A 25,061-nucleotide genomic window follows, 5' to 3' on the forward strand; every position below is an offset into this window, starting at 1 on the left:
TTCCCTTTCGCAGACACTGCAGTGGCATCAGACCAACATTGTGGATTCTCCCTACATTACTCTGGAGAAGAAGTGGCCACCATGCATCCAGCTAAGGTAGGGGAAAGATAATCAGGGAGAGATGGGTCTGTACTTGTTACAGAGAGCGTTCTTGCAGGGGCGCAAATCTTGCACCGGTGCTTCTGAGGCTTCTGCCTCTGAGGAAGTGGGTTACTCGACTGAGTTTTGCTCATGAAACCTTGAACATGACCTAAGAAGAGCCTAGCTGGTTGATCAGGCCATTAACCCACCTGGTCCAGCATCCTATTCCCACAGTGACCAAGCAGAAGCCTCTGGGAAATTTGTAACCAGGAGCTGAGTACAACATGCCTCTTCAGGTGATTCCCAGGAACTGGCAATGAGGAATATACTGCGCAAAACAAGTGGAGGCAGCGCACAGTCATCATGGCTGGCAGTCAGTTGTAACCTTATCTGCTATGAATTTGCCTAATTCTCTTTTAATTTGGTGACCATTACTGCATATTGCGTTAGTGAATTGCTGAGTTTAACATTGTGAAAAGTGCTTCCTTTAGTTTGTCCTTAATCTGTGCACAATTAGCTTCATTGGACGACCTTGGACTGCAGTATCATCCTAGAGAAAGAAACACCTCCCTCTCTCCTATTTCTAAGCACCATGCATATCTTTATACATCTCTATCGTATTTCCCCACAAGCGCCTTTGTTTCAGATTAGTAATTCCTCATATTTTTCCAACACATTAATTATTTTGTTTGTTCTTTTTCCAACGTTTTCTGAATCTACAATATTCTTTTTGAGGTCATGCAACTGGATCCATACAGTTTTATAAGGGCTGCTTCACCATAGATTTGTATATCAGCACTATGATATTGGCAGCTTAGTTTTGAATCTTTCCCTAAAACAGCATTGACCCATTTCACTACTTTCATACCCTGTGCCGATATCTTTACTGAGCTATCAGCTATGATCCCAAATGTCACTTTCCTTCTCAGTCATCACCAATTCAGATCCCATATGCAGATGTGTTGTCAGGATTTTTTTGCTTGAAGGTGCACTATATAAATTTGCTTACATACATTGGTTATGTCATTGTCTTTAATAATGTTTTCCACCAGTTTCCCCAAAACAAACATGAAACTAACTAACCTGCAGTTTCCTGGAAACTAAATCCCTCTTGGAGGAAAGGAAACTGGGCAATCTCACAGACTCGTTACATGTTTTTGTTAGAATACTTAGAATTCTTAAACTAATGGGTAAATTCCATCGGCTTTGGGTGATTTCTGAACACTTAAGATATCCAGTTGCCCATTGCAGAGGAGAGGTTTCCATACCTTACTCTGGATGAAATACAAATAAGGCAATTGCTTTTGTTTTCCAGGGATCAATGAGCTTTGAGGGGGTGTCCTTGCATTTCACTGATGAGGAATGGTTCCTGCTGGATCCAGGCCAAAGAGCGCTGTACAAGGAAGTCATGATGGAGATTTATGAGATGGTGGCTTCTGTGGGTAAGGATCCTTTCCCCCTGGATCAATATCTAGTGAAGGTGTGAACTCCTGTTGGTCACTAAAGGGAACGTTCTTCATTTTCCCTGTACAAAAGAACATATGAGAACCCTGTAGGGTCAAAGCAAAATTCTACATAGTCCAGCATGGTATATGATTTTATAGACATCAAAAAAAAGACATATCGGTTAAGAGTTACTTGCTTTGATTCTCTTTTATTCTGGCCATTGAGGTCTCTACTTCTGATTTGGTGGGGTGTGAACTTGCTTTTTGGATAGGATTGTGCTTACAACTGCATGGCATGGAAACAAAGGCTGAAGGGGTCTCGTTTGCTGGTTGCAACTTACTGCTTTTGGGTCAGTCGTAGACTGCTTAATCACATAGCTTGCTTAGCAGTATACACGACAGAATGACGGTGTGGCAGATATTATGCATTACTATTCATTGCATTTAGTTGCTTTTTCATGAAAGGTCAATTCAAAAGCAAGTTACCATAGGATGCAAAAATTAAGGCCACTATAATTCTTTAAGGTAAAGGCCCAAAGCCTGGCTGAAAAGAAATATTAATGCCTCCCTCCTAAAATTAGCCAGTGATTGGCTCCTGGGGAGCCTCCCTGGGCAGAGCATTGCCTAGGCGGAAGCCACCACTCCAAGCCCCATGCTTGTGTTGGCACACTTGGCACCTTGCTAGAAGAAGGGCACAGTGAGAAGGACCTCAGATGATGAATGTAGGGTGTGGGCTGATTCCTGAAGGAAAAGGGAACCGAAGATGAAAACTGACTGGTACTCAGTGCAATCCCTGTGGCAGTAGCAAGAAGCTTCAGCCTTCCTTATACCACTGAGCCACAACTTAGCTGTTGCCCATGTTGGCTGGGGCTGATAGGAGCTGTAGTTCGGCAGCATCTGGAGGGACAAAGATTCCCTGTTCCTCTCATAAGAACTGGGTACTTTTTAAAACCTTTTTAAAATTACTATTATAGAAAACCCTCTTTATCCACCCAAACTTGAGAAAGGGAAAGGTGAGGTATCTGTTGGATGAGGATGATATGTGGATGATGTAAAATAAAAAAAAGTACAGACACAAGCAGACTCAAGCACATTAAAGTCCAGTATAGGCGGGTGTGCATTTTGCAGCATCTTACCAGCTTTTCTTTTTAAACCACCAGGAGATGTTTGGAGGATCCTGGCTGAGGGGGACCCATCTGAAGGGCCACCTGAAAGAGCTGAGGAGCAACAGAAGTTAAGGATTCAAGATGGAACCAACAGACAAGAGGGCAGACGAACGCAGAAGGCGGGGAGGGAACCCACTGCTTCTCAGGTTAACGAAAATCAGATACCACACACAGGGGACAAACCTAAAGAATGTTTGGAGGGTGGAAAGAACTTCAGTGACAGAGCCTACCTTATTTTTCATAAAAGAGGTCATACAGCAGAAAAACCATATAAATGCTGGGAGTGTGGAAAAAGCTTCAGTCGGAAAGAACACCTTACTCTGCATCAAAGAATTCATACAGGCGAGAAACCTCATAAATGCAGGGAGTGTGGAAAGAGCTTCAGGCACAATGACTCCCTCACTAGGCATCAAAGAATTCATACTGGGGAGAAACCTTATAAATGTTTGGAATGTGGAAAGAGCTTTATTCAGTGTAGCGTGCTCACAAGACATAAAAGAACTCATACAGGGGATAAACCTTATAGATGCTGGGAGTGTGGAAAGAGCTTTAGTGACAATGGCACCCTTACTCGCCATCAAAGAACTCACACAGGGGACAAACCTTATAGATGTTTGGAGTGCGGAAAGAACTTCAGTTGCATAAAGTCCCTTACTTTTCATAAAAGAAGGCATGCAGGGAGAAAATCTTATGAATGTCCGGAATGTGGAAAGAGCTTTAGTGTGCGTAGCCAGCTCAAAAGACACATGAGAATTCATACAGGGGAGAAGCCTTATAAATGTTTGGAGTGTGGAAAGAGTTTCAGCCGGAGTGGCCACCTTTTGCAACACCGAGGAACTCATACAGGGGAAAAACCTTATAAATGCTTGGCGTGTGACAAGTGTTTTAGTCAGAGTGTTCACCTTACTCAGCATCTGAAAACTCATACAGGGGAAAAACCTTATAAGTGTTCAGAGTGTGAAAAGAGTTTCAGTCAGAATAGTCACCTCACCATACATAAAAGAACACATACAGGGGAGAAACCTTATAGATGTTTGGAGTGCGGAAAGAGCTTCACAGTCAGTTCGTCCCTTTCTAAGCATCAAAGAATTCATACAGGGGAGAAACCTTATGAATGTTTGGTGTGTGGAAAGAACTTCAGTCGCTTAGATTCCCTTACTTTTCACAAAAAAAGGCATACAGGGGAGAAACCTTATAAATGTTGGGAGTGTGGAAAGAACTTCAGTGGCTCCCTTACTCAGCATCTAAGAACTCATACAGGGGAAAAACCTTATAGATGTTTGAAGTGTGAGAAGAGTTTTAGTCAGAGTGGTCACCTTACTCAACATCTAAGAACTCATACCGGGGAGAAACCTTATAAGTGCTCGGTGTGTGAAAAGAGCTTCAGTGGCTCCCTTACTCAGCATCTAAGAACTCATACAGGGGAAAAACCTTATAAATGTTTGAAGTGTGAGAAGAGTTTTAGTCAGAGTGGTCACCTTACTCAACATCTGAGAACTCATACCGGGGAGAAACCTTATAATTGCTTGGAGTGTGGCAAGAACTTCACCTACAGATATTCCCTTAACTCACATCAAATAATCCATAGAAGTGAAATATCTTAAGCTTGGAAGGTAGAAAAATATACAGTGATCTCAAGAGCTCCTAAGAGAGCAAACCAAAGATTCTGCTCAGTGTTAGAATCCCCTTCCTTATCTCCAGCTTTTACAATAAACTACAGTAGACCTTTGGAGCCCAGTATGCCTTCCATTTTAGAGGAGAAAAGGCTTTTGCTTTCAACCTGTTTTTTCAGTATGGAAGCAGTTTGTGGGCATTCTTCTGTAAGCCAGCGTGAGGGACGGGCAGGAGTTTGAGTGGTGGGTGGGTAGGATGGGTAGTGGAAGATGTATAGTGAGGTTCAGTGCCACCCATGAGGCAAGAGGTGGTCGTAGAGGAAGAAGAAGAGTTTGGATATCCCGCTTTATCACTACCCTAAGGAGTCTTAATCTCCTTTCCCTTCCTCCCCCACAACAAACACTCTGTGAGGTGAGTGAGGCTGAGAGATTTCAGAGAAGTGTGACTGGCCCAAGGTCACCCAGCAACTGCACATGGAGGACTGGGGAAGCGAACCCTGTCCACCAGATTACGAGTCCACCACTCTTAGTCACACTGGCTGAAGGCAGGGGAGGGGTTGCAGTCTCTGAAGTGGAAGAGGTCCCAGAAAGAGTCCTGCCATTGGACTCTCCTCCATCCCTTCACCCACTGTCTCCACTGACAACGAGGGGCATAAAGCAACAGCAACAAGGGCCGCCTCTTTCCATATGAACCTACCTGGACCCTGAGGTCATCTTCTGAGACCCTTCTTAAAGTGCCGCCTCCATGAGAGGCCTGGAGTGTGGCAAGGGGCCTTTTCTGCGGTGGCTCCCCATCTGTGGAATATTTTCCTCAGGGAGGTTCACCTGGCACCTAGGCACTTGGCAAAAGCCTTTCTCCTTAACCAGGTTTCTGGCTGATTGACATCTAATGCCCTTTTAGAATGTGGGTTTTTTTTGGGGGGGGGGTTGCTTTTATTATGATTATATATTTTGTGTTAAGTTGTGATTATATCCTGTGAACCGCCCCGAGTTCCTCCCAGGGCTGGAAAGGGCTTCATTTAACCTTCCGTTTGCTAGTAAAACTGAATTACTTTGTCGCGAAATGACACATGTCTAGAAATGGTTTCACCAACATGAAAAGTTTGGAAAACTCTGTGTTAGTAGAAGACCCTGAAGTCTCTTGTGAGCCTGTACATTGGTATACGGTGGCCCCTGTTAGTCCACCATATTTTTTCTTTTAACATTAGCAGAAGTGTTAATTATATCCCTTGCTGATGTAACCGAGCGCTTTGCCAATAAAGAACTGAACTTCCTATTGTTTGTCCATGTTGGGCTGGGGCTCTGGATTATGAACAGAAATTTAGTTAATTAATTAATAAACAGCTTGGAAGAGAGCTTGCTTTTGAATCTTGTATGTATAAAATTTTATTGTTCCATATTTTTGCTTAGTTCCAAGTGGGTTGCCTACTTCCCCATTTCAGTTTCCCAGCCTCTTTTATCCACATCTTACCTATAGGATCCAATATTTATCTCTCATCTCTTCTGAAATTACAAAATAATAATAAAATGGATTGATTCCTTGTAGTTACTATGCTGCAGATTGTTCTTCTGAGTAAAATTTACATATCCATGTTCTAATTTATTTTTTGCACGTAATCATTTGTTACATATGCTGTTCCATATTTCACCCTTCCCCAAGATTTATTCATGTGCTGTGAATTTCCCTTCGATGTCACCAGGCTGATATCCTTCATAGATTGGAATGCTTTACCTGGTAATCGGCTGACATACATTATATCTTTCCAAAGAGCGTAGCCTCTCAGATCACCCTCTTCATGGACGAAAGGTCTCCCTCAGCCCCTGTCAGGAAGGCCAGAAATCAAGAATGATATTTGATAGCTCCTCTAATTGTTTCATTGTCCAAGACATTGCTATTTGTTTCTGTTTCCAGTTGTCATGAAGTCTGGGTTGATTCTGTTTTTACTACGTTTAGCCCCTTACGAATAAATGCTCATTAAAAAAGGTTGTACCTTGGTTCTCGAATGGAATCCATTCCAGAAGTCTGTTTGACTTCCAAAAATGTTCAAAAACCAAGGTGCGGCTTCCAATTGGCTGCAGGAGCTTCCTGCACTCAATTGGAAGCCATGTCGGACGTTCAGGTTCCAAAAAACGTTCGCAAACTGGAAGACTCACTTCTGGGTTTGCGACGTTTGGGAGCCAAAGCTTTCGATAACTAAGCTGTTCAAAAACCAAGCTATGACTGTATAATAAACCTCAGGACTTTGTCAATAAACCACAACAGGGTAGAAGGTTCATTAATTTTCCAGACTTTTTTACATGTTAGTTAATGGGACACAGTTTCAGACTGCATGCTTCTTCACCTTCATGAGGGTTTCAAGTTTTATGCTTCTGAAATGTCCAGACTAGGGGAGGGTTCTCTGTGGGATATATTTGTGCTGCCTGTGGTTCACCCACCTCCTTTGCCCTAACCTCCAGCCCAAGGAATCTTCAGAAGGGAGTTGCTGCCGAGGACATTATTTGCATTTTAATGAACTGAATAGAATGAAAGAACCTGCAGCACAAATCTTATCTTATAAGGGACAACTGACTTTCTAGTAGTGCATGTGAAAAGGATTCAGGAGCCTTAGTAGAACACAAGCTTAACATGAGTCAACCATGTGATGCAGCAGGAGCAAAAAAGAAATTAATGCTATTCTGAGCTGCATCCACAGAATTAGTGTCTAGGGAAGTAATAGTACCACTCTATTCTGCCTTGGTCGGACTACACCTGAAATACTGTGTCCAATTCTAGGCACCACAATTTAAGAATTTTGACAAGCTGGAAAGCCTTAGGAGGAGCACTTAGAGCTGGGTATGTTTAGCCTGAAGAGGAGACTGAGGAGATACGATCTTCAAATATTTTAAAAGGCTATCAAATGGAAGAGAGAGCAATCCTGTTTTCTCCTGCTCTGAAGGGTAGGACTTGAACCAAAGGGGATACCAGCTAAACGTGAAGAACTTTATGACAGTAAGAGCTGTTGGACATTGGAACGGTCTCCTGGTCTCCCTTGGGAAGTTGTGGACTCTGCTTCCTTGGAGTATTTTAAGCAGAGTTTGGCTGGTCACCTGTCATGGATGCTTTACTGAGATTCCTGCATTGCAGGGGGTTGGTCTAGATGACCCCTGGATTCAATCCAACTCTGCAGTTTTATAATTCTGATTCTAATACTCATTCCTTTCAACTTGCGTGTTTTATTATATATTTTAAGTAAGGATGTTGAGATCAAATCATTGTGCATTTTAACGTGTATATATGTATGTATTTTATATAGGTGTAAGCCTCCTAAACGCAACACTTTGAGACATTGTAACTTGCTCATCAGCAAAATAGGCTCCCAGAATGAGGGGAAAGGGGAAAAACCAAGGTACCTGTTCAGAACTGGTTCTCCTTACAATGACAAGCTGGTACAGTTCAGGGAAAGGAGGTGAAGACCTGGTTACATCTTTTTAGGATTATTTGCTGTATTTTAAAATAAAAACAAAAAGACCAACACGGCTACCTATCTGTATTTTAAAATAGTTATTCATATCCATATATTTTCATCATATGGAAGTTTAATGCCTCTTTAATCTCTTTAATGGTAAAGATTATATTTTCTATGATCTCAGACTCTTAATAATAATAATAATAATAATAATAATAATAATAATAATATTGATGATGATTGTATGGTGCTAAGGCTGCCCATGGTCACTGGATCCTGCATGGGGCACCTGCTGAAGGAGAGGATCGTGCACTCGGGGCCTGATCCTGCAGGGCTTTCCAGACAAAACTGCGGCGCCTCTCCTCGCTCTCCGCCCGGAGCAGCCAACAGGTTACTGCTGATCGGCTCCGCGAGGGTTAACCGGAGGCACAGAGCCGAGATTCCTAGAGCAGAAGGCGAGTCCTGCGCGAGAGGTGAAGGAGCTTCCGCTTCCTGTTCCGGGTCTGTCCTTCCTGGGGGAGGTGGCGGAGGGAGGCGGCTGCTTTGGCTGGAGGGGCTTCTGTCCGCATTTCGGAGGATCGTCTCCCGTCCTTTCTCCGCAGGGAAGGCGGCCTCTCCTCCCGCCTGCGGGTCAGATGCGAGGAAGGAGAGACCGAGGAGGAGGAGGAGGGAAGATCTGGGACTCCCAGAGGGCAGGAGAAGAGCCTCATCGTAGGAGAAGGAAGGCAAGGCGGACCCCGCGCAGCTCAACCCGAGAGAGAAAGGTTTTAAAATAGAGAATCAAAAGTGTTCCTCTGCACTGAGAATAGTTCATAGAAAAATGTCGGTCCCTCAGAATGTATCTACTAATTATTTTATTATTTTATTTTCAAAAGATCTAAACCCTTTTTTAGAAGAGTATGCAAGCGGCACACAGGTCAAAATAAAGATAGAGCACAGCTAAAATTCACAAACCCATCCAGAAACTATTATGCACAAAGGCCTCATTCTTAATAACAAAAAACCTAAATAAGAAGTCCTGTTACCCTTACAGTTCGTCGCTTCTTTCCTACCTCTCTGCGTCCCTTTTGCCTGCTGTGAAATATGCTGGGCAAGTTTGCTCTTGACACACAGAATTTGGGGTTGCAGGGAGAGATCGTGGGGAAGGATTTTCAAAAATCCATTAGGTGTGGGCAATTTCTTTCACTTATAGTTTTCTCTGTGCATCTCCTTTTCCCCAGTATTAAATTTAGTCACCCAGACATTGACATCTTATGAAAAGAAAGGACCTCTTGCAAATTTGCCGGCATTTTAGTGCAGATTTCTACTAATGAACACATAGTTTCCCTAATATTTATATTTGTCCTAATATAATGCATTTCTGTATATATTTTTTCCTAAAATAATGCTTTTCTATGTGCTCTTTCCCTTTATAACCTGGCAGGGCAAATCCAGATCTTTCTCCCTCTTTCCCTGCCACACTGTCTACCTTGTGTTTCCTTGCACCCTAACAGATTGGGGGGGGGGGTGTCAAGGCACACCCTAAAACAATGGAAAATGCAGCTGTTCCTCATGTAACGGGATAATTTTATGTGGCTTGATTATCTGTTTGGAATTTTCTTGATCCTATATCCTAGATACAAGATTTATCTCTAATACCACTTATCTAAGACCTGCAATTTCACTCTGGATTGGTAGCTGAGTTTTTTTCATCAGTTCAGTGGCTGTGTATTTTGGTGGAGTTCAGGCAGGCCTATGGAGAATTCAGCAACGGTTAAATTGTAGATAATTTTAACCTTGCCTATTCTTTTTCTGAGTAGACGTAAGTTTTAAAGTTAAGTTGTATATTTATAAATTTACAACTCCAGAACCACCATTTGCATATGCTGTTGCTTATTTCTCCCTCATTTATACGCTTCCTCAATGTGTGATGTGCTGCTGATTTCTGTTTGATAATCTTTTGCTCATACCTTTCATAAGTTCAAAGGCTTTTACTGGTCTTCTGTTGAGGTATTTAAAATAAATATCTCCAAAAACTCTAGCTTCTCAGGTCCTATTTGATTGCCACTCTCTTGTGCATTGGGGCAAATTTGGAATGTCATCTTCAGTGACCACCAGTTCCCTTTCACAGGCTGTGCAATGGCATTGGAGCAACACTGTGGATCCTCCCTGCTTTACCCTGGAGAGGAAGTGACCACCATGCATCCAGCTGAGGTAGGAGAAAGGTCATCAGGTAGAGGGATAGCTGGAGTGCATCCTTCCTTGTAACAGAAGGCCTGACTCTTATCCCTGTGTTTCTGAGGGTGCTACCTGAGGAAGTGGCTTGGCTTGACTGAGACAGATAATTTTTTACGGTCGGAGACCAGCTTATAAAACACACTTGGGGGGTACAATCCCAGAAGGAAAACAAACATTTAAAACAATGTACAACAATAAATTTAAAATTTATAAATGCAATAAGCGTATAGACACTTAAAACTTTTAAGATAAGCTACCACAGAGAGATGACCCAGAGCCACCATGGAACTGAGTGTGGGGATTTTCTTAGCGAACTAGTTTGAGTTGGGGGATGGTCTGCGCCTACAGATCTGTACACAGAATCTGGCAACCATCTGGGTTGTCTTGCCTAACAGGAAAAGTTCAAATTTTTGCTTTTCCGGGAGGTCGGTGAGCCTCACCAGCAGGGGATCAATGGTCTCACTACATTCTTCTTCATAAAAAGAACAAGTGCTCTGGGCTTCCTATATCCCCCAATGGACAGGTGCAAAGTCTCTGAGCATATGGGACCTTTTTAAAGGATCCTTCCAGGACCGGTGAGGGCAGAGCCGAGCTTCTGGCGAGTGTAAAAGCCCTTCTTGCATTTTTGGATACGAGAAAGAAGAGATATGCTGCCAGTGCGGCTATCTCTCTCTCGATTTCTCCAATTTTATAGTCGGGGCACCTTGAGCAGTCCTATTGTCTCTCGGTCTCTAAGATTCTTGGCCTGACCATAGTTTTTGCCTGGCCCAACCCCAGACTCAGAAGGGCTTGAGGGGCAAAACCCAGTTTCTGAAGGGTGTTCAGGACTGCTGTCTGCCAGCCTGGCTGGAACTGGTTGCAGAGGATCAATGGGGCTATTCCTTGGGGGAGCAGATTCAGGGCTTGACTGAGTTTTGCTCATGAAACCTTGAGCATGACCTAAGAAGAGCCTAGCTGGTGGATCAGGTCATTAACCCACCTAGTCCAGCATCCTGTTCCCCCAGTGACCGAACAGATGCCTCTGGGAAATTTGCAACCAGGAGCTCAGTACAACATGCCTCTTCAGGTGATTTCCAGGAAGTGCAGGCAGCACACAGTCATCATAGCTGGTAGTCAATCATAACCTTATCTGCTATGAATTTGCCTAATTCTCTTTTAATTTGGTGGCTATTACTGCATGTTGCCTTAGTGAATGCAGAGTTTAACATTGTGAAGAAGTGCTTCCTTTAGTTTGCCCTTAATCTGTGCACAATTAGCTTCATTGGATGGCCTGGGACTACAGTATCATCCAAGAAGGAGAAACACCTTCCTGTCTCCCATTTTCCCATCCTTTGCATACCTCTGTACATCTCTTATCCTGTTCCTTCTTAAGCATTTTAGTTCCAAATTAGGAACTCCTCATATATCTCCAACCCCTTGCTTATTTTTTTTGCCCCCCCCCCCCCGCAACATTTTCTGGCTCTACAAATTATTTTTGAGGTCAGGAAACTGAAACCATATTCAAATTTCTAAGGACACCTGCACCATCTGCATGATGTATATCTGCATGATGATATTGGCAGCTTCATTTCAAATCACTTTACCAATGGTCTAAATCAGAATTGATCCATTTCACAACTTCCACACACTGGGCCAATTTCTTTACTGAGCTATCTGTCTCTCCTGCTCATTCATCACCAACTTGGATCCTGTGAGTATAGATAAAGTAGAATTATTTTTCTTGAATGTGCATTACTTAAACTTGCTTACAAGTTTGAATTACAGTTGTACCTTGGTTGCTGAACGCCTGGGAACTCATATGTTTCGACTACCGAACGATTGAAAATTGGGAGTGTTCTGGTTTTTGAACACTTTTGGGAAACTGAATGTCTGGTGCTGCTTCCACAGCTTCTAATTGAGTGCAGGAAGCTCCTGCAGCCCTTTGGAAGCCGCGCTTTGGTTTTTGAATGGTTCTGGGAGTTGAACGGACTCCTGGAATGGATTCTGTTTGAGAACCAAGGTACAACTCTACTTGCTTAAACACCTTGAATTGCGTTTGCTGTTCAGTGTTCAGTTTAATTTGAAGACATCCTGTTGGAGCTCTCCGCAATACTCTGTTGTGAACAGCTGGGTTGGCTACCTAGCTGCTCAGCACTGACTCCAGGTCATATATAAGCTATTTAAAAAGCACTCATCCCAATACTGATCCTTAGGGGTCTTCACTTCTAGCATTCCTTCCTTTGAGAGTTGGCCATTTCTTCCCATTCTCTTCTTTCTGTTCTTTAAGCCATTGCTGATCCATAAGGCAGGCTCTCTTCTTATTCCATGACTCACCAAGATGTTGGTGAGAGACTGTACTAAAAGAATTTGGGTGCACTGTCAGTTGCATACCATCTGGACACACTCAAAAAAATCAAATGGCTCGTGAGTCACTCTTGCAGAAGCCATGCTGATTCGGCTTTAGCAAGGCTTGTTCTGCTATACATTTGGTTATCCTGTTGACTTTAATAATGTTCCCCATCAGTTTTCCTGAAAGAGACCTTAAACTAACTAAGCTGGTTTCTGGAAACCTTTTTTTTTTAATGTCACTACCTTTGCTTCCCTCTTGAAAGACAGGAAGATGGGAAATCTCACATACAAGTTACACGTTCTTGTTAGAAGATTTGACTTCTTTAAGAACTAATGTGGTGTTTCTCAAATTTGGGTCCTCAGCTGTTGTTGGACTACAATTCCCATCATCCCCAGCTAGTATGACCAGTGCTCAGGGATGATAGGAGCTGTAGTCCAACAAAAGCTGCAGACCCAAAATTGAAAAACACTGGGCTAATGGGTAGATGAAATCTGCATTTGCTGATCTCTGACCACTAAAGGTAGAATCCATCTCCCATTGCAGTGGGAGTGGAGGAGAGTTGCTGCCCACACCTTGCCTTGAAGTATCTCCAAGGAAGGGGATTTTTTTCTTCTTCCAGGAATCAGTGAGCTTCGAGGAGCTGTTCTTCACTTTCACCAACGAGGAATGGGCCTTGCTGGATCCAGACCAGAGAGCTCTGTATGAGGAGGTCATGCTGGAGATTCATGAGATGGTGGCCTCTCTAGGTAAATATCCCTTTTCCCCTTAAATCAATAACTATGGAAGGTATAAATTCCTGTTGGTGGTACTATCAATTAGTTCACTAGAAAGAGTGCTGGGATTTTCCTCTGGACAAAAGAACATTTGAAGAACCATGCTGAATCAAAGCAAAGGCCTATGTAGTCCACAATTCTGTTCTCACAGTAGCCCAACCAGATGCCCAGAGGAAGCCCAAAAGCAGGACATGCATCTGATATAGGCATCAGAAAATGGACACATTGGCTATGAGTTACTTACCTTTCTCGCCCTGATCTGGCCACAGTGATCCATGCGATGGTCACCTCCAGGCTTGATTATTGTAACTCTCTATGCGGGGCTGCCCTTGAAGCTGATTCAGAAACTCCAGCGGGCGCAAAATGCCGTGGCGAGGCACCTTACAAGGTCCTTGCCGCGGGATCACATTCGCCCAGTGCTTTACCAACTACACTGGCTCCCGGTGGAGTACAGGGTCAGGTTTTGGGTGCTGGTTTTGACCTTTAAAGCCCTTGTACCTACGGGACTGCCTCTCCTGGTATGCCCCGTGGAGGACCTTAAGGTCCACAAATGACAACACCTTGGAGGTCCCAAGTCGCAAAGTGGTTAGATTGGTCTCAACTAGGGCCAGGGCCTTTTCATTGCTGGCCCCAACTTGGTGGAACGCTCTGTCACAAGAGACTAGGGCCCTGCGGGACTTGACATCTTTCCGCAGGGCCTGCAAGACAGAGCTGTTCCGCCTGGCCTTTGGTTTGGACTCAGTCTGACCCTTACGTTTCCCTCCCCTTATGGTTTTGATCTATGGACTACCATTAAAATGAGGCTGCATTTTAAATTATATTTTAACCTGTATTTTAAATTGGTTTGTGTTTTTTTAATTGTAATTTTACTGGTGTTAGCCGCCCTGAGCCCGGCTCTGGCTGGGTATAAATAAAATATTATTATTATTATTATTATTATTATTATTATTATTATTATTATCATGCAAACCCCTGCAAATCTTATTTTGCCCCTGAGCAGGGTTGTTGCCAAGGGCCTCCTTGTGCCCATAAGACAGGTGTGCAGACCCCCTTGTCCCCGCCCATACCATGTGAATCACTGTTCTGAATCACCCTGTCTGTCCCTGGCCTTGCTTGCTGAGGCTGAAGGGTGCTGCAGTTTAACAGCATCCTGAGACATGCAAAGGTTATTCACTCCTGCCATAAGGACCAGACAATTTGTGTGCAGTTTTTTAAAGTCTCTAGTCCCTGTGGCAAGAGCAGGAAAGACTGGCAACTTTAAAAACCTCTTTATTTTGTTTCTCCACACTATGTTTCTGAATTTAAGAGAAGGAAGGATGGGCTACTGCTTGGATGAGGAGGATGTTCTGGGGATGATGTAAAATAAAATAAAAATACAGACACAAGCCAATAATAATAATAATAATTATTATTATTATTATTTATTTATACCCCGCCCATCTGGCTGGGCTTCCCCAGCCACTCTGGGCAGCTTCCAACAGAACACTAAAATACAATAACCTATTAAACATTAAAAGCTTCCCTAAACAGGGCTGCCTTCAGATGTCTTCTAAAAGTTTGGTAGTTATTTTTCTCTTTGACATCTGGTGGGAGGGCATTCCACAGGGCGGGTGCCACTACCAAGAAGGCCTTCGATTCAAGGCCACCTTAAAGTCCAGTATGGGCAGATGTGCGTTTTACCAGGTTTTCTTTTTAATCCACCAGGAGATGTTTGGGGGATCTGGATTGAGGGAGAACCGTCAGAAGTGGCATGTGAAATTGCTGAGGAGCAGGAGGAGCAACGGAAGCTGTGGGTTCAAGATGTTACCAACAGACAAGAGGGGACAGAAATGCAGAATGCTGGGAGGGAATCCACTGATTTTGAGATTAACGAAAATCAGATAATTCACACAGGGGAGGAACCTTATGAATGTTTGGAGCTTGGAAGGAACATCGGTTGCATAGACTACCTTACGTTTCAGGAAATATGTCATACCGCCGAAAAACCATATAATTGCTTGTTGTGTGGAAAGAGCTTCCGTCAGAGTGGTCACCTTAGTTTGCATCAAAGAACTCATACGGGTGAGAGACCTTATCACTGCAGGGAGTGTGGAGAGAGCTTTAGGCACAGTGACTCCCTCATAAAGCATCAAAGAATTCATACAGGGGACAAACCTTATAAATGTCTGGAGTGTGGAAAGAGCTTCAGGCAGAATATCCACCTCACTAGACACAGAAGAATTCATACAGGGGAGAAACCTTATAAATGTTTGGAATGTGGAAAGAGCTTTATTCAGTGTAGCGTGCTCACAAGACACAAAAGGACTCATACAGGGGAGAAGCCTTATAGATGCTGGGAGTGTGGAAAGACCTTCAGTGCTAATTGGTCCCTTTCTAAACATAGAAGGACTCACACAGGGGAAAAACCTTATAAATGTTTGGAGTGTGACAAGAGCTTCAGTTGGAATGGTCACCTTATACAGCATCTAAGAACTCACACAGGGGGGAAACCTTATAAATGTTTGGAGTGTGGCTCGAGTTTTAGTCAGAGTGGTCACCTTACTCAGCATCTGAGAACTCATACAGGGGAGAATCCTTATAATTGCTTGGAGGGTGGAGACAGCTTCAGTCATAGAGATTCCCTTAACGTACATCTAACGAGTCATAAAAGGGAAACATGTTACACTTGGAAAGTAGAAGGAGATTCAGTGATCTCAAGAGTTCCTGCAGAGAGCAAATGAAAGATTCTTCTCAGTGTTAGAATTCCCTTATCTCCAGCTCTTGTTCTGAGGCCTTTGGAGCCCAGTATACCTTCCATTTTAGAGGAGAAAGGGTTTTTGCTTTCAACCTGCTTTTTCAGTAGGAAACAGTTTGTGGCCTTTTTTTCTGGAAGGAGTTCAAGTGGTGGGTTGGATAGATAGCAGAAGGTCCCAGAAAGAGTCCTGCCATTGGACTCTCCTCCATCCCCTCACCCACTGTCTCCACTGACAACGAGGGGCATAATGCAACAGCAACAAGGGCCGCCTCTTTCCATTAGCACTTACCTGGACCCTGAGGTCATCTTCTGAGGCCCTTCTTCATGTGCCTCTTCCATGAGAGGCCTAGAGTGTGGCAACATGAGAACGGGCCTTTTCTGCGGTGGCTCCTCGTTTGTGGAATACTTCCCTCAGGGAGGTTCACACACCAGGCAAAAACTCTTTAACTAGGCCTCAGGCTGATTGACATCCAATCCCCTTTTTTAAAAAAATGGGGGGCGGGGTTTTTGTTTAGATTACCGTATTTTTTGCTCTATAAGACTCACTTTTTCCCTCCTAAAAAGTAAGGGGAAAGTGCATATTATGGAGTGAATGCAGGCTGCGCAGCTATCCCAGAAACCAGAACAGCAAGAGGGATTGCTGCTTTCACTGCTGGGATTGCTGCTTTCATTGCTGTTCTGGCTTCTGAGATTCAGAATATTTTTTTTCTTGTTTTCCTCCTCCAAAAACTAGCTGCGTCTTGTGGTCTGGTGCGTCTTATAGAGCGAAAAATGCGGTATATATTTTGTGTTTATGTATTGTGATTTTATCCTGTGAACTGCCCTGAGACCTGCATGTATAGGGCGGTATACAAATTTAATAAAATGATGAGTAATAATAAATAATAATAGCTGGAGCTGTCGTACAAGAGAAATTGCCGGTTGCTTGTGCACACCAGATCAGGCGTGTTTGTGTAATTTTATAAATGAGTGCTGCTGTTTCCCCCACATCCGGATGTTGAGAGATAGAGTGCCAGGTACACTGCGTAACCTTGCAACAGTCAAAGGCCGGGTGTCTGCCTGCTGACTCATCCATCCTTTATCTCAGGAATGTGTGTATGTGCAGAGACATGTATAAAAGTCATTGCTGCTTTGCATTCAGGTGGGGAGAAGCTATGAGAGTCTGTGAGCGGCTGTATCAAAGTAAAATCCAAAAAATCATGTATACATAGAAAGCACACCTAAGCCCCTTAAAGAGGACAAGAATATCTAAAATTCTGCAAGTTAAATGCCAAAAGCATTGTTGAAAATAAATATTGTTGCCTCCTCAAAGTAGCCTCCTGGGGTGATGGGAGCCACCACTAAAAGTCTCATGCTTGCCACCTCTCTGCACCTCACTTGGAGGAATGCAGAGTGAAAAAGACCTCAGATGATGAATGCAGATTGTGGGCTGATCCTGAAGGATGGTTTTATATGCTCAGAGCATCATGCAGCAGTTGGGAACCTGGCTGCCACTTTCTGAGCCTTCTTCACATATAATGTATTGCAGAAATCTAGTCAAGAGGTAGGTAGAAGAACCTGAGGTATATTAGCACACCTTTCTTTATTTTTTAGCACTAGCAGAAGTGTTCCATATATCCCTTGCTGATGTAACCGAATGCTTTGCCAATAAAGAGCTGAACTTCCTATTGTTTGTGCACATTGGCCTGGGCTCTGGATTATCAACACAACATTATTTAATTAATAAAAAAACTTTGAAGAGATTTATTAAGCTGGAACGTTTGCAGAGGAAGGCAACTGGGATGATGAAGGGTCTGGGAAACAAGCCTTATGAGGACCACTTGAAGGAGTTGGGTATGTTTAGCTGGGAAAAGAGAATGAGATATGATAGCCATCTTTAAATATCGCAATGCCTGTCACATGGAACAGGGAAGAGGCTTGTTTTCTCCTGCTCTGAAGGGTAGGACTCGAACCAATAGCTTCAAGTTACAAGAAGGGATATGAACTAAATGGTATCAACTAAAATAGAATGGGGAAAATTTATTGATTATTTGAGAACACATTGTAAACAAAACATCAGTGGGATTGATAAAAACACGTGCAGTAAGAGATAATTAAGGGGAGGATAAGGGAAATATTATAAATTTATTTGAACTGGATATGCAGTAACAAAAAGATACGAAATAACTGCAGAAGGGAGGAGAGGGAAGTCAAAAGTTAAAAATAAAATTTATTTTAAAAAAAGAGTCCAGAAATTGGGCAGGGGCACAGGGTGAAAATGCAGGGGAACAGGCCATCAATTGGTGGTCTCTGCCACCCTTGAGGCAGGAGATGGGTGGTGGTGGTGGGGGGGGAGAAGTCTGGGGAATCAGAGGTGGAGAGAAATTTCAAGGAGGCTCAGAGGCGGAAGACAAAAGTCCCAGATAGAGTCCAGCCATCAGCGTCCCCTCCATCCCCTCCCACATTGCCTCCACGGTCAAGGAAGAGGAACAGCTGGAGTTGTCATGCAGGAGAAGCCGCCGGTCCATGGGGTCACGAAGAGTCGGGCATGACTAAACGACTAAACAACCACAAGACCTAAAAATTCTTATAACAGTATCTTATTGTTCTACACCGGTTGTGCAGCTATTTCAACAAATGGTAGTTTAATTATAGTTCCACAGACAACAGTATCACTTAACCTCCAGATTCTAGCATCGTCTTATGTTGGTATTCCATCTTTCTGTTATGAAAATGTCGCAGGACCTGCATCGTTCGCTAGTACCACCCACTGCGGAAAGGATGTATAGATTTGTCACCAAAAAAAAAAAAAAAAAAAAAACAATTTTAAAGGGAAAAAAAATAAAAGCATTCCCCTGAAAGTCTGACATTTCGTTTTAGAAGGGGAATTTTTTATTTGGGGAATTTTTTTTAATCTGATTCAATGGTCATGCCTTTCAACTTGCTTGCCTTTTTGTATATTTGAACCAAGGAAGTCTTAATGTTGAGGTGAGATGGTTATTGTGTATTTTAACATGGCAGGTATGTATCTTATATAGTTGTAAACCACCTAAACGACATATTCTTTATTAACTTCGAGCCTTTGCAACCGGCTCCTCAGCCAAAAACGCTCCCAGAGTGAAAAAAGAAAAGAATGGAGGAGGGGGAGGTTCCCGCTGCTCGGCTCCGCAAGGGTTAAGCGGAGCCACGGAGCTGAGCTTCCTAGAGCGGAAGGAGAGCCCGCGCCAGAGGAGGAGCTTCCGCTTCCTGTCTCTGCTATTACTTCCTGTGTTGGGCGCTGGGTTGGCGGAGGAGCGCGGCGGCTTTTCTTGAAGGATCTTATAGACTCCTCCCAGAAGATCTTCTCTCCTCCTTTCTCCGCAGGGAAGGCCGCCTCTCCTCCTGCCGCCTGCAGGAGAAGGACCGAGGAGGAAAGACAGAGGAAGGAGGAGGAAAGAGCTGGGATTCCCATAGGGCAGAAGAGGAGCTCAATCAGAGAGAAAAGAGGTTTTGCAATAGAGAACAAAAGTGCTCCTCTGCGCTGAAAATATTTCATTTTAAAATAAATTGCTGGTCCTTAAGAACGTATCCTGGACAGCTGCAGCTGTAGTTATTTTATATTATTTTCAATATTTCTAAACCGATTTTTTTAAAATAAAAAAAATCTCACAAGTGGAACGCAGATAAAATTAAAAGAGAGGAACTGGTCTGTGACCGTAATAATAAATTCATTCATTGAAAGAGAGAACGCAGATAAAATTCACAGGCCCATGTGGAAACCAATATGCCTAAAGCCATCGTTTCTAAAAACAAAAATAGCTAAGTAATAAATACATTTGCTCTCACTGTTCTTTATTTCTTTCCTCCCTCTCAGCTTCTCTTTTTGGCTGCTTTGAAATATGCTGGGAGAAAGTATGCGAAAGGGTTTTTAAAAAATCCAATAGGCATCAACAAACCTTTTAGTTTTATCTATGTGTCTCATTTTCCCCAGTGTTAAATTTAAGTTGCATTTAGTTTTGACATATTATGAAACAAAAGGACCTCTTGAAAATTTAGTTAGCATTTTAGTTCCAATTTTCCTCCTATATTTGCCATAATATAATGCATTTCTGTATTTAATTTCCCCTAAAATCATGCATTGTTGTGCGCCCTTTGCCTTTGAACAGGTGTAGAAAATATTTTATCACCCAGCAGGGCAGATCCAGATCTTCTTTTCTTCCCACACTCAACTGTAGACCAACTTGGGTGGGTGGGTGACCTTCATGGGGTCAAGGTGCAGCCTAAGAATGGAAACCTTAACTTACAATATATTTCTTCTGACCTTTTTTTCTGTTTGAAATTTTCTGGATCCTATATCCAGGATACCACTTATCTAAGGCCAGTAGTTTCACTCTGGACTGGTAGCTGTGTTTTTCATGTCAGTTAAATGGCCGTGACTTTAGGTCAGCTGGTGGAGTTAGGACAGGCCAGCATTGATTAAGTTGTAGAAAATCATGACCTTGCATATTCTTTTACTGAGTAGACATAAGTTGTATATTCATATTTTGAATTTCCAAAACCATTGTTTGCATATGCTGTTGGTTATTTTCCCCTCATTTCTCCACATTTTCTAGTGTATAATGTGCCATTGGTTTCTCTTTCGTAATATTGCAGTTGGAAGTTTGTAATGCATTTACTGGTCTTGACATATTCAAAATAAATCTCTTCAAACACATGTTACGCCAGGCATAGGCAAACTCCAGCCCTCCAGATGTTTGGGACTACAATTCCCATCATCCCTAGCTAACAGGACCAGGGAGGATGGGAATTGTAGTCCCAAACATCTGGAAGGCCGGAGTTTGCCTATGCCTGTGTTATGCTTTCAGGGCCTGTTTGCTAATTTGGGCAAATTAGGAAATTTTATCCTCAATGTTTTCATTCAGCCACCGCTTCCCTTTCACAGGCTGTACAATTGCATCTGAACTACAGTGTGGATCCTCCCTACCTTACCCTGGAGAGGAAGCGACCACCATGTGCCCTGCTCAGGTAGGGGAAAGATCATTGGGGGGAGATGTTGGGGATAGCTGGAGTGCGTCCTTCCTTATTACAGAGGGACTCATTGCAGGGGGCCCTTACACATGTGCTTCTGGGGAAGTGGGTTGGCAGCTTCGTTTTTCTGTATTTCTTATTGCCAGCAGGGAAACCTATAGTTTGTTCAATGTTTTTTAACAGTCTTCTCAGTGGTGGCGCCCTCCCTGTGGAATGCCTGCCCATCAGATGTCAAGGAAATAAACAACTACTTGACTTTTAGAAGACATCTGAAGGCAGCCCCGTTTATGGAAGTTTTTTATGTTTGCTGTTTTATTGTGTTTTTAATATTCTGTTGGGAGCCACCCACATTTAGTCTCACTGGATGGCCCTGGATTACAATATTATCACAGAGGATTGATAATATCTCTCCCTTTTCTTTGCACTGTGCATAACTCTGTACATCTAAATTAGAAGATCTTTTTATTTCTTTTCCCAGCGTTTTCTGGGTCAACAAATCTGTTTTTGAGGTCAGGCAACCAGAACCATACAGTATTGCAAAGGCAGATGCACCATAATCTGTATACCTGCACAACAATATTGGCAGCTTTGCTTTGAATCCTGTCCCTAACACGGAATGGACACATTTCACAGTTTCCACAAATTGTGTCTTTGCTGAGCTATCTGCAGTGGTGATTTCTGAGCGCTGCAGCTAAAATCCCCACTTGCCCCATTGGAGTGTGAGTGGAGGGGAGATGCTTTCCACACCTTGCCTTGGAGTATCTACAAGGAAGGGAATTGCTTTCTTCTTCCAGGGATTGGTGAGCTTCAAGGAGGTTGCCGTGAATTTCACTGACGAGGAATGGGCCCTGCTTGATCCAGGTCAGAGAGCTCTGTATGATGAGGTCATGCTAGAGATCCATGAGATGGTGGCCTCTCTGGGTAAGGATCCTTTTTTCCTTAATCAGTAGCTATGGAAGGTATGGATTCCTGTTGGTGGTACTATTAACTAGCTCACTAGAAGGAGTGTTGCTAATTTCTCCTGGAGGAAAGAACATTTGGTTCAGAGCAAAGTCTTACTTAATCCAGCATTCAGTTCTCACAGTGGCCAGCCAAATGCCCTTAGGAAGCATTTTACCAGTTTTTCCTTTTAATCCACCAGGAGACGTTTGGGGGATCCTGGCTGAGGCGGACCCATCAGAAGTGCCGCCTGAAACAGCTGAGGAGCAAAGGAAGCTGGGGGTTCAAGATGGAACCAACACACAAGAGGGGAGACAAATGCAGAAGGCAGGGAGTGAATCTGCTGCCTCTCAGGTTAACAGAAATCAAATCACCAGAGAGGAGAGGAAGTATGAATGTAAAATGTGTGGAAAGATGTTTGCTTCTCGCTCAAGGCTTACTTCACCTCAGAGACTGCGCTTAGGTGAAAAACCACATGAATGCTGGGAGTGTGGGAAAAGCTTCAGTCAAAGTATCCCCCTTGAGCTCCATCAAAGAACTCGTACAGGCGAGAAACCTTATAACTGTTTGGAGTGTGGGAAGAGCTTTGGTGACCGTAGCAGCCTCACTAGACATAAAAGAACGCACACCGGGGAAAAAGCTTACAAATGTTTGGAGTGTGGAAAGAGCTTTAGGGAAGGTTACTCCCTTACTCAGCATCAAAGAACTCATACAGGGGAGAAACCCTATAAATGCTTGGAGTGTGGAAAGAACTTTGGTCGCCTAGGCTCCCTTACGTTGCATCAAAGAAGCCATACAGGAGTGGAAACTTACGTATGTTTGGAATGTGGAAAGAGCTTCTATCAGAGTAGGCACCTCGCAAGACATAAGAGAACCCACACAGGGGAGAAACCTTTCGGATGCTGGGAGTGTGGGAAGAGCTTCAGTGATAGTGGCTCCCTCACTAGACATAAAAGAACTCACACAGGGGAAAAGCCGCACGAATGTTTGGAGTGTGGGAAGAATTTCAGTCGCAGCTGCAACCTTACTTTGCATCAAAGAAGTCACACAGGGGAAAAGCCTTATGAATGTTTGGAATGTGGAAAGAGCTTCGTTCGGAGTAGTCACCTCACTAGACATAAAAGAACTCATACAGGAGACAAATGTTCGTATGAGTGTTTGGAGTGTGGAAAGAGCTTTAGTCGCAGTAGCTATCTTACTCACATCTTAGGCTTGGAGTGTGAAAAGACCATGATTAGTCCAACCAAGAGCTCCTACGAAGACCAGGGCAAATACTGTGCTCAGTGTTAGAATTCACTACTGTATCTTTGGTTAATTTTGTACTGTATTTGCTTAACTCTAGTTTTTTTACAATAGGCATTTGCTTGGTCTGAGCCCCATTTGCCTTCTATTGTGGGGGAGAGAAGGGTTTTTGCTCTGAACCTTCCTGTTCAGCCAGTGTCCCTAAGGGGCAGGAGTCCGAGCAGTGGGCAGGGAGGTCAGGTATTGATAGAGGCGAGCAAAGAGGGAGAATAATTATATAAAAAAGAACAATGATAACAACAGATGAAAAAGGTGAAAAACAAAAGCGTAAGATAGGCATGTTGAATGAGTAGTGGCACATGCGTTAAAATAGCAAAGACCAAGTAAAGACTATCACTTTTATCAGATCATCATGTACAGTTCCAGCTTTGCCAGGCATGTGATGAGGGTTTCCTTGAAAATGAAATGCTAAATCATATTTTTAAATGTCTGGACGTTCTAGTCCTTTTCAAAATTATGAGGACCTTTCTCCATTTTAGCTATATTCCAGAGTGAGTGCAAGCTTTTGGGTTGTTTTCCCTTGTGTTTTAATTACTTTGTGCTGCCCAGATCCTATATGAGGCCAATTATTTTGACATTGGTATCATCAAAAATATTCTGTAACATTTTGGACAACGAACAATAGCTTCTCCATTAATAGTTATCATTTCTGTCAAAATTGAATTCCAAAAATCTTGCACTAACAGACATTCGCACTATAAGTGATAATACGTACCAAGTTTATTTCAAACCCTCCAAACAATTTCGTTACGCAGAATAAAACATTTTTGACATTTGCAAATAAGTCCTGTACCATCTGTGTAAAAATAAGGCATTTTCCCTGAGAAAACTGGAAACCAGTTTTAAGGGTCTAATCTGATTTTACAAGTATTTTATCATTCCCACACTGATCATGTAGATACGTTAACTAATGATATTTTTAATCAAAGTTGAACACACGTCCAAGTATCACCTAACCTCCAAATTGCAGCCTAGTCTTATTCTGGTATTCCATTTTTCAGTTATGAAAATGGAAGTGTCATAGTGGCAGAAAGGATGTGAGGGGAGACAGTCTTTGTGCTGAGCACCTCCATCGCAAGGGAGTTACTGCCAGGAACATCATGTGCAGGTGTATTTTGATGCATTAAATAGAATGAAAGTTTATGAGTCATAGAGGAGGGGAGAGCATATGTACAAATTCAACACTTTGTTCTGTTACTGTTCTGTTAATGTTGTTAATACTGATTTATAGATATGGATGCTGTCGTACTCTATGAATCCTATAATATGATTCTTGGTGTAACTGTGATGTTTAGCTTATTTTTTAGTTGTTTTGTTAATAGTGTTACATAGATGGTAATTGTTTTATTTAAGATTTGTGATTGTTTTACTGATGATTTGTAAAGTATTCTATATGATTTATGCTGTGATGTTCCATTATGTTATTTTTATCTTTCGTTTATAAACCGCTTTGGGATTTATTTGAATAAAAAGTGGCATAAAAATAGAATAAGTCAATCAATTTGTAGGACATTATCCTGATCTTCTGACTTTTTGTTATACGTGGGATTTTGTTGTTGTTATGTTCAGCTTGTTTTATTGGCCATGCCTTTCAACTTCCTTGTTTTATTTAGGGTTGCCACATGACCCATCTTCCTGTCTCCCACGGAGGCCGTCCTCTAGAATAGGTGCTCCCCGATGACAGCTGAGGCAGAGCTTACATTTTAGCATGTAAGGGGGATATGAATGGTGCTGATGATCTAATTTAACATTATGAGAGCGCTCCAATTGTAGAACAACCTTTGCCAAAGGTGTCATGGACTTTGAAGATGCTGGAACTTGGGACGAAAGGGAGAAACATGCTAAGAGGGAGGCACGTTTGGTAAACCCTCACCGTGATCAACTCCTGCCCAGAAACCTAGGTCCCCACTGTGGAAGGATGTGTAGATCCAGAATTGGCCTCCATAGTCACTTATGGACCCACTGATCATGTTCATGGAAGACAATCTTACTTAGCTGCGTATGATTGCCAGAGAAGAAGAAACATCATC

General features: G+C 42.9%; 3 protein-coding genes across 18 annotated transcripts in view; all 3 read left to right on the forward strand.

Annotated features, from left to right (window-relative positions):
• The window catches only part of LOC310756520 (uncharacterized protein), a 34,272-nt gene extending 28,422 nt beyond the window's left edge, over positions 1-5,850 (forward strand). For all 10 annotated transcript variants that reach the window (XM_083600728.1, XM_083600729.1, XM_083600730.1 and 7 more), the window contains 3 exons: positions 14-96; positions 1,397-1,523; positions 2,687-5,850. In XM_083600728.1, coding sequence (XP_083456854.1) covers positions 14-96; positions 1,397-1,523; positions 2,687-4,296 — 1,820 coding nt within the window. In that variant the 3' untranslated portion in view covers positions 4,297-5,850. The remainder of the gene's footprint in view (positions 1-13; positions 97-1,396; positions 1,524-2,686) is intronic.
• LOC310756634 (uncharacterized protein) overlaps positions 1-25,061 on the forward strand; it is an 820,367-nt gene that overhangs the window by 177,040 nt on the left and 618,266 nt on the right. The gene's annotated exons all lie outside the window — the stretch shown is intronic.
• On the forward strand, positions 8,476-24,517 carry LOC310756991 (uncharacterized protein). 5 transcript variants are annotated; one of them, XM_083602048.1, is made up of 5 exons: positions 19,064-19,151; positions 19,184-19,269; positions 20,705-20,787; positions 21,585-21,711; positions 21,932-24,517. In XM_083602048.1, exons 3-5 carry the CDS (start codon positions 20,773-20,775, stop codon positions 23,017-23,019), a joined length of 1,230 nt encoding a protein of 409 aa, XP_083458174.1. In that variant the 5' UTR covers positions 19,064-19,151; positions 19,184-19,269; positions 20,705-20,772; the 3' UTR covers positions 23,020-24,517. The 5 variants fall into 5 exon arrangements, with proteins under 5 accessions (XP_083458173.1, XP_083458172.1, XP_083458175.1 ...); XM_083602047.1 differs by lacking the exons at positions 19,064-19,151; positions 19,184-19,269; positions 20,705-20,787; positions 21,585-21,711 and adding exons at positions 8,476-8,589; positions 9,862-9,944; positions 12,917-13,043; XM_083602046.1 differs by lacking the exons at positions 19,064-19,151; positions 19,184-19,269; positions 20,705-20,787; positions 21,585-21,711 and adding exons at positions 8,611-9,944; positions 12,917-13,043.

The sequence above is a fragment of the Podarcis filfolensis genome, assembly GCF_964270895.1.
Source record: "Podarcis filfolensis genome assembly, chromosome: 2".
Taxonomy (NCBI): Eukaryota; Metazoa; Chordata; class Lepidosauria; order Squamata; family Lacertidae; genus Podarcis; species Podarcis filfolensis.

Bases quoted from the DNA above. Each gene is read 5' to 3' on its own strand.
- LOC310756991 (XM_083602047.1), top strand. From the start codon at position 9,870: ATGGCATTGGAGCAACACTGTGGATCCTCCCTGCTTTACCCTGGAGAG. The intron at 9,945-12,916 runs GTAGGAGAAAGG...TTCTTCTTCCAG, and splicing joins CCACCATGCATCCAGCTGAG to GAATCAGTGAGCTTCGAGGA. The intron at 13,044-21,931 runs GTAAATATCCCT...TTAATCCACCAG, and splicing joins TGAGATGGTGGCCTCTCTAG to GAGACGTTTGGGGGATCCTG.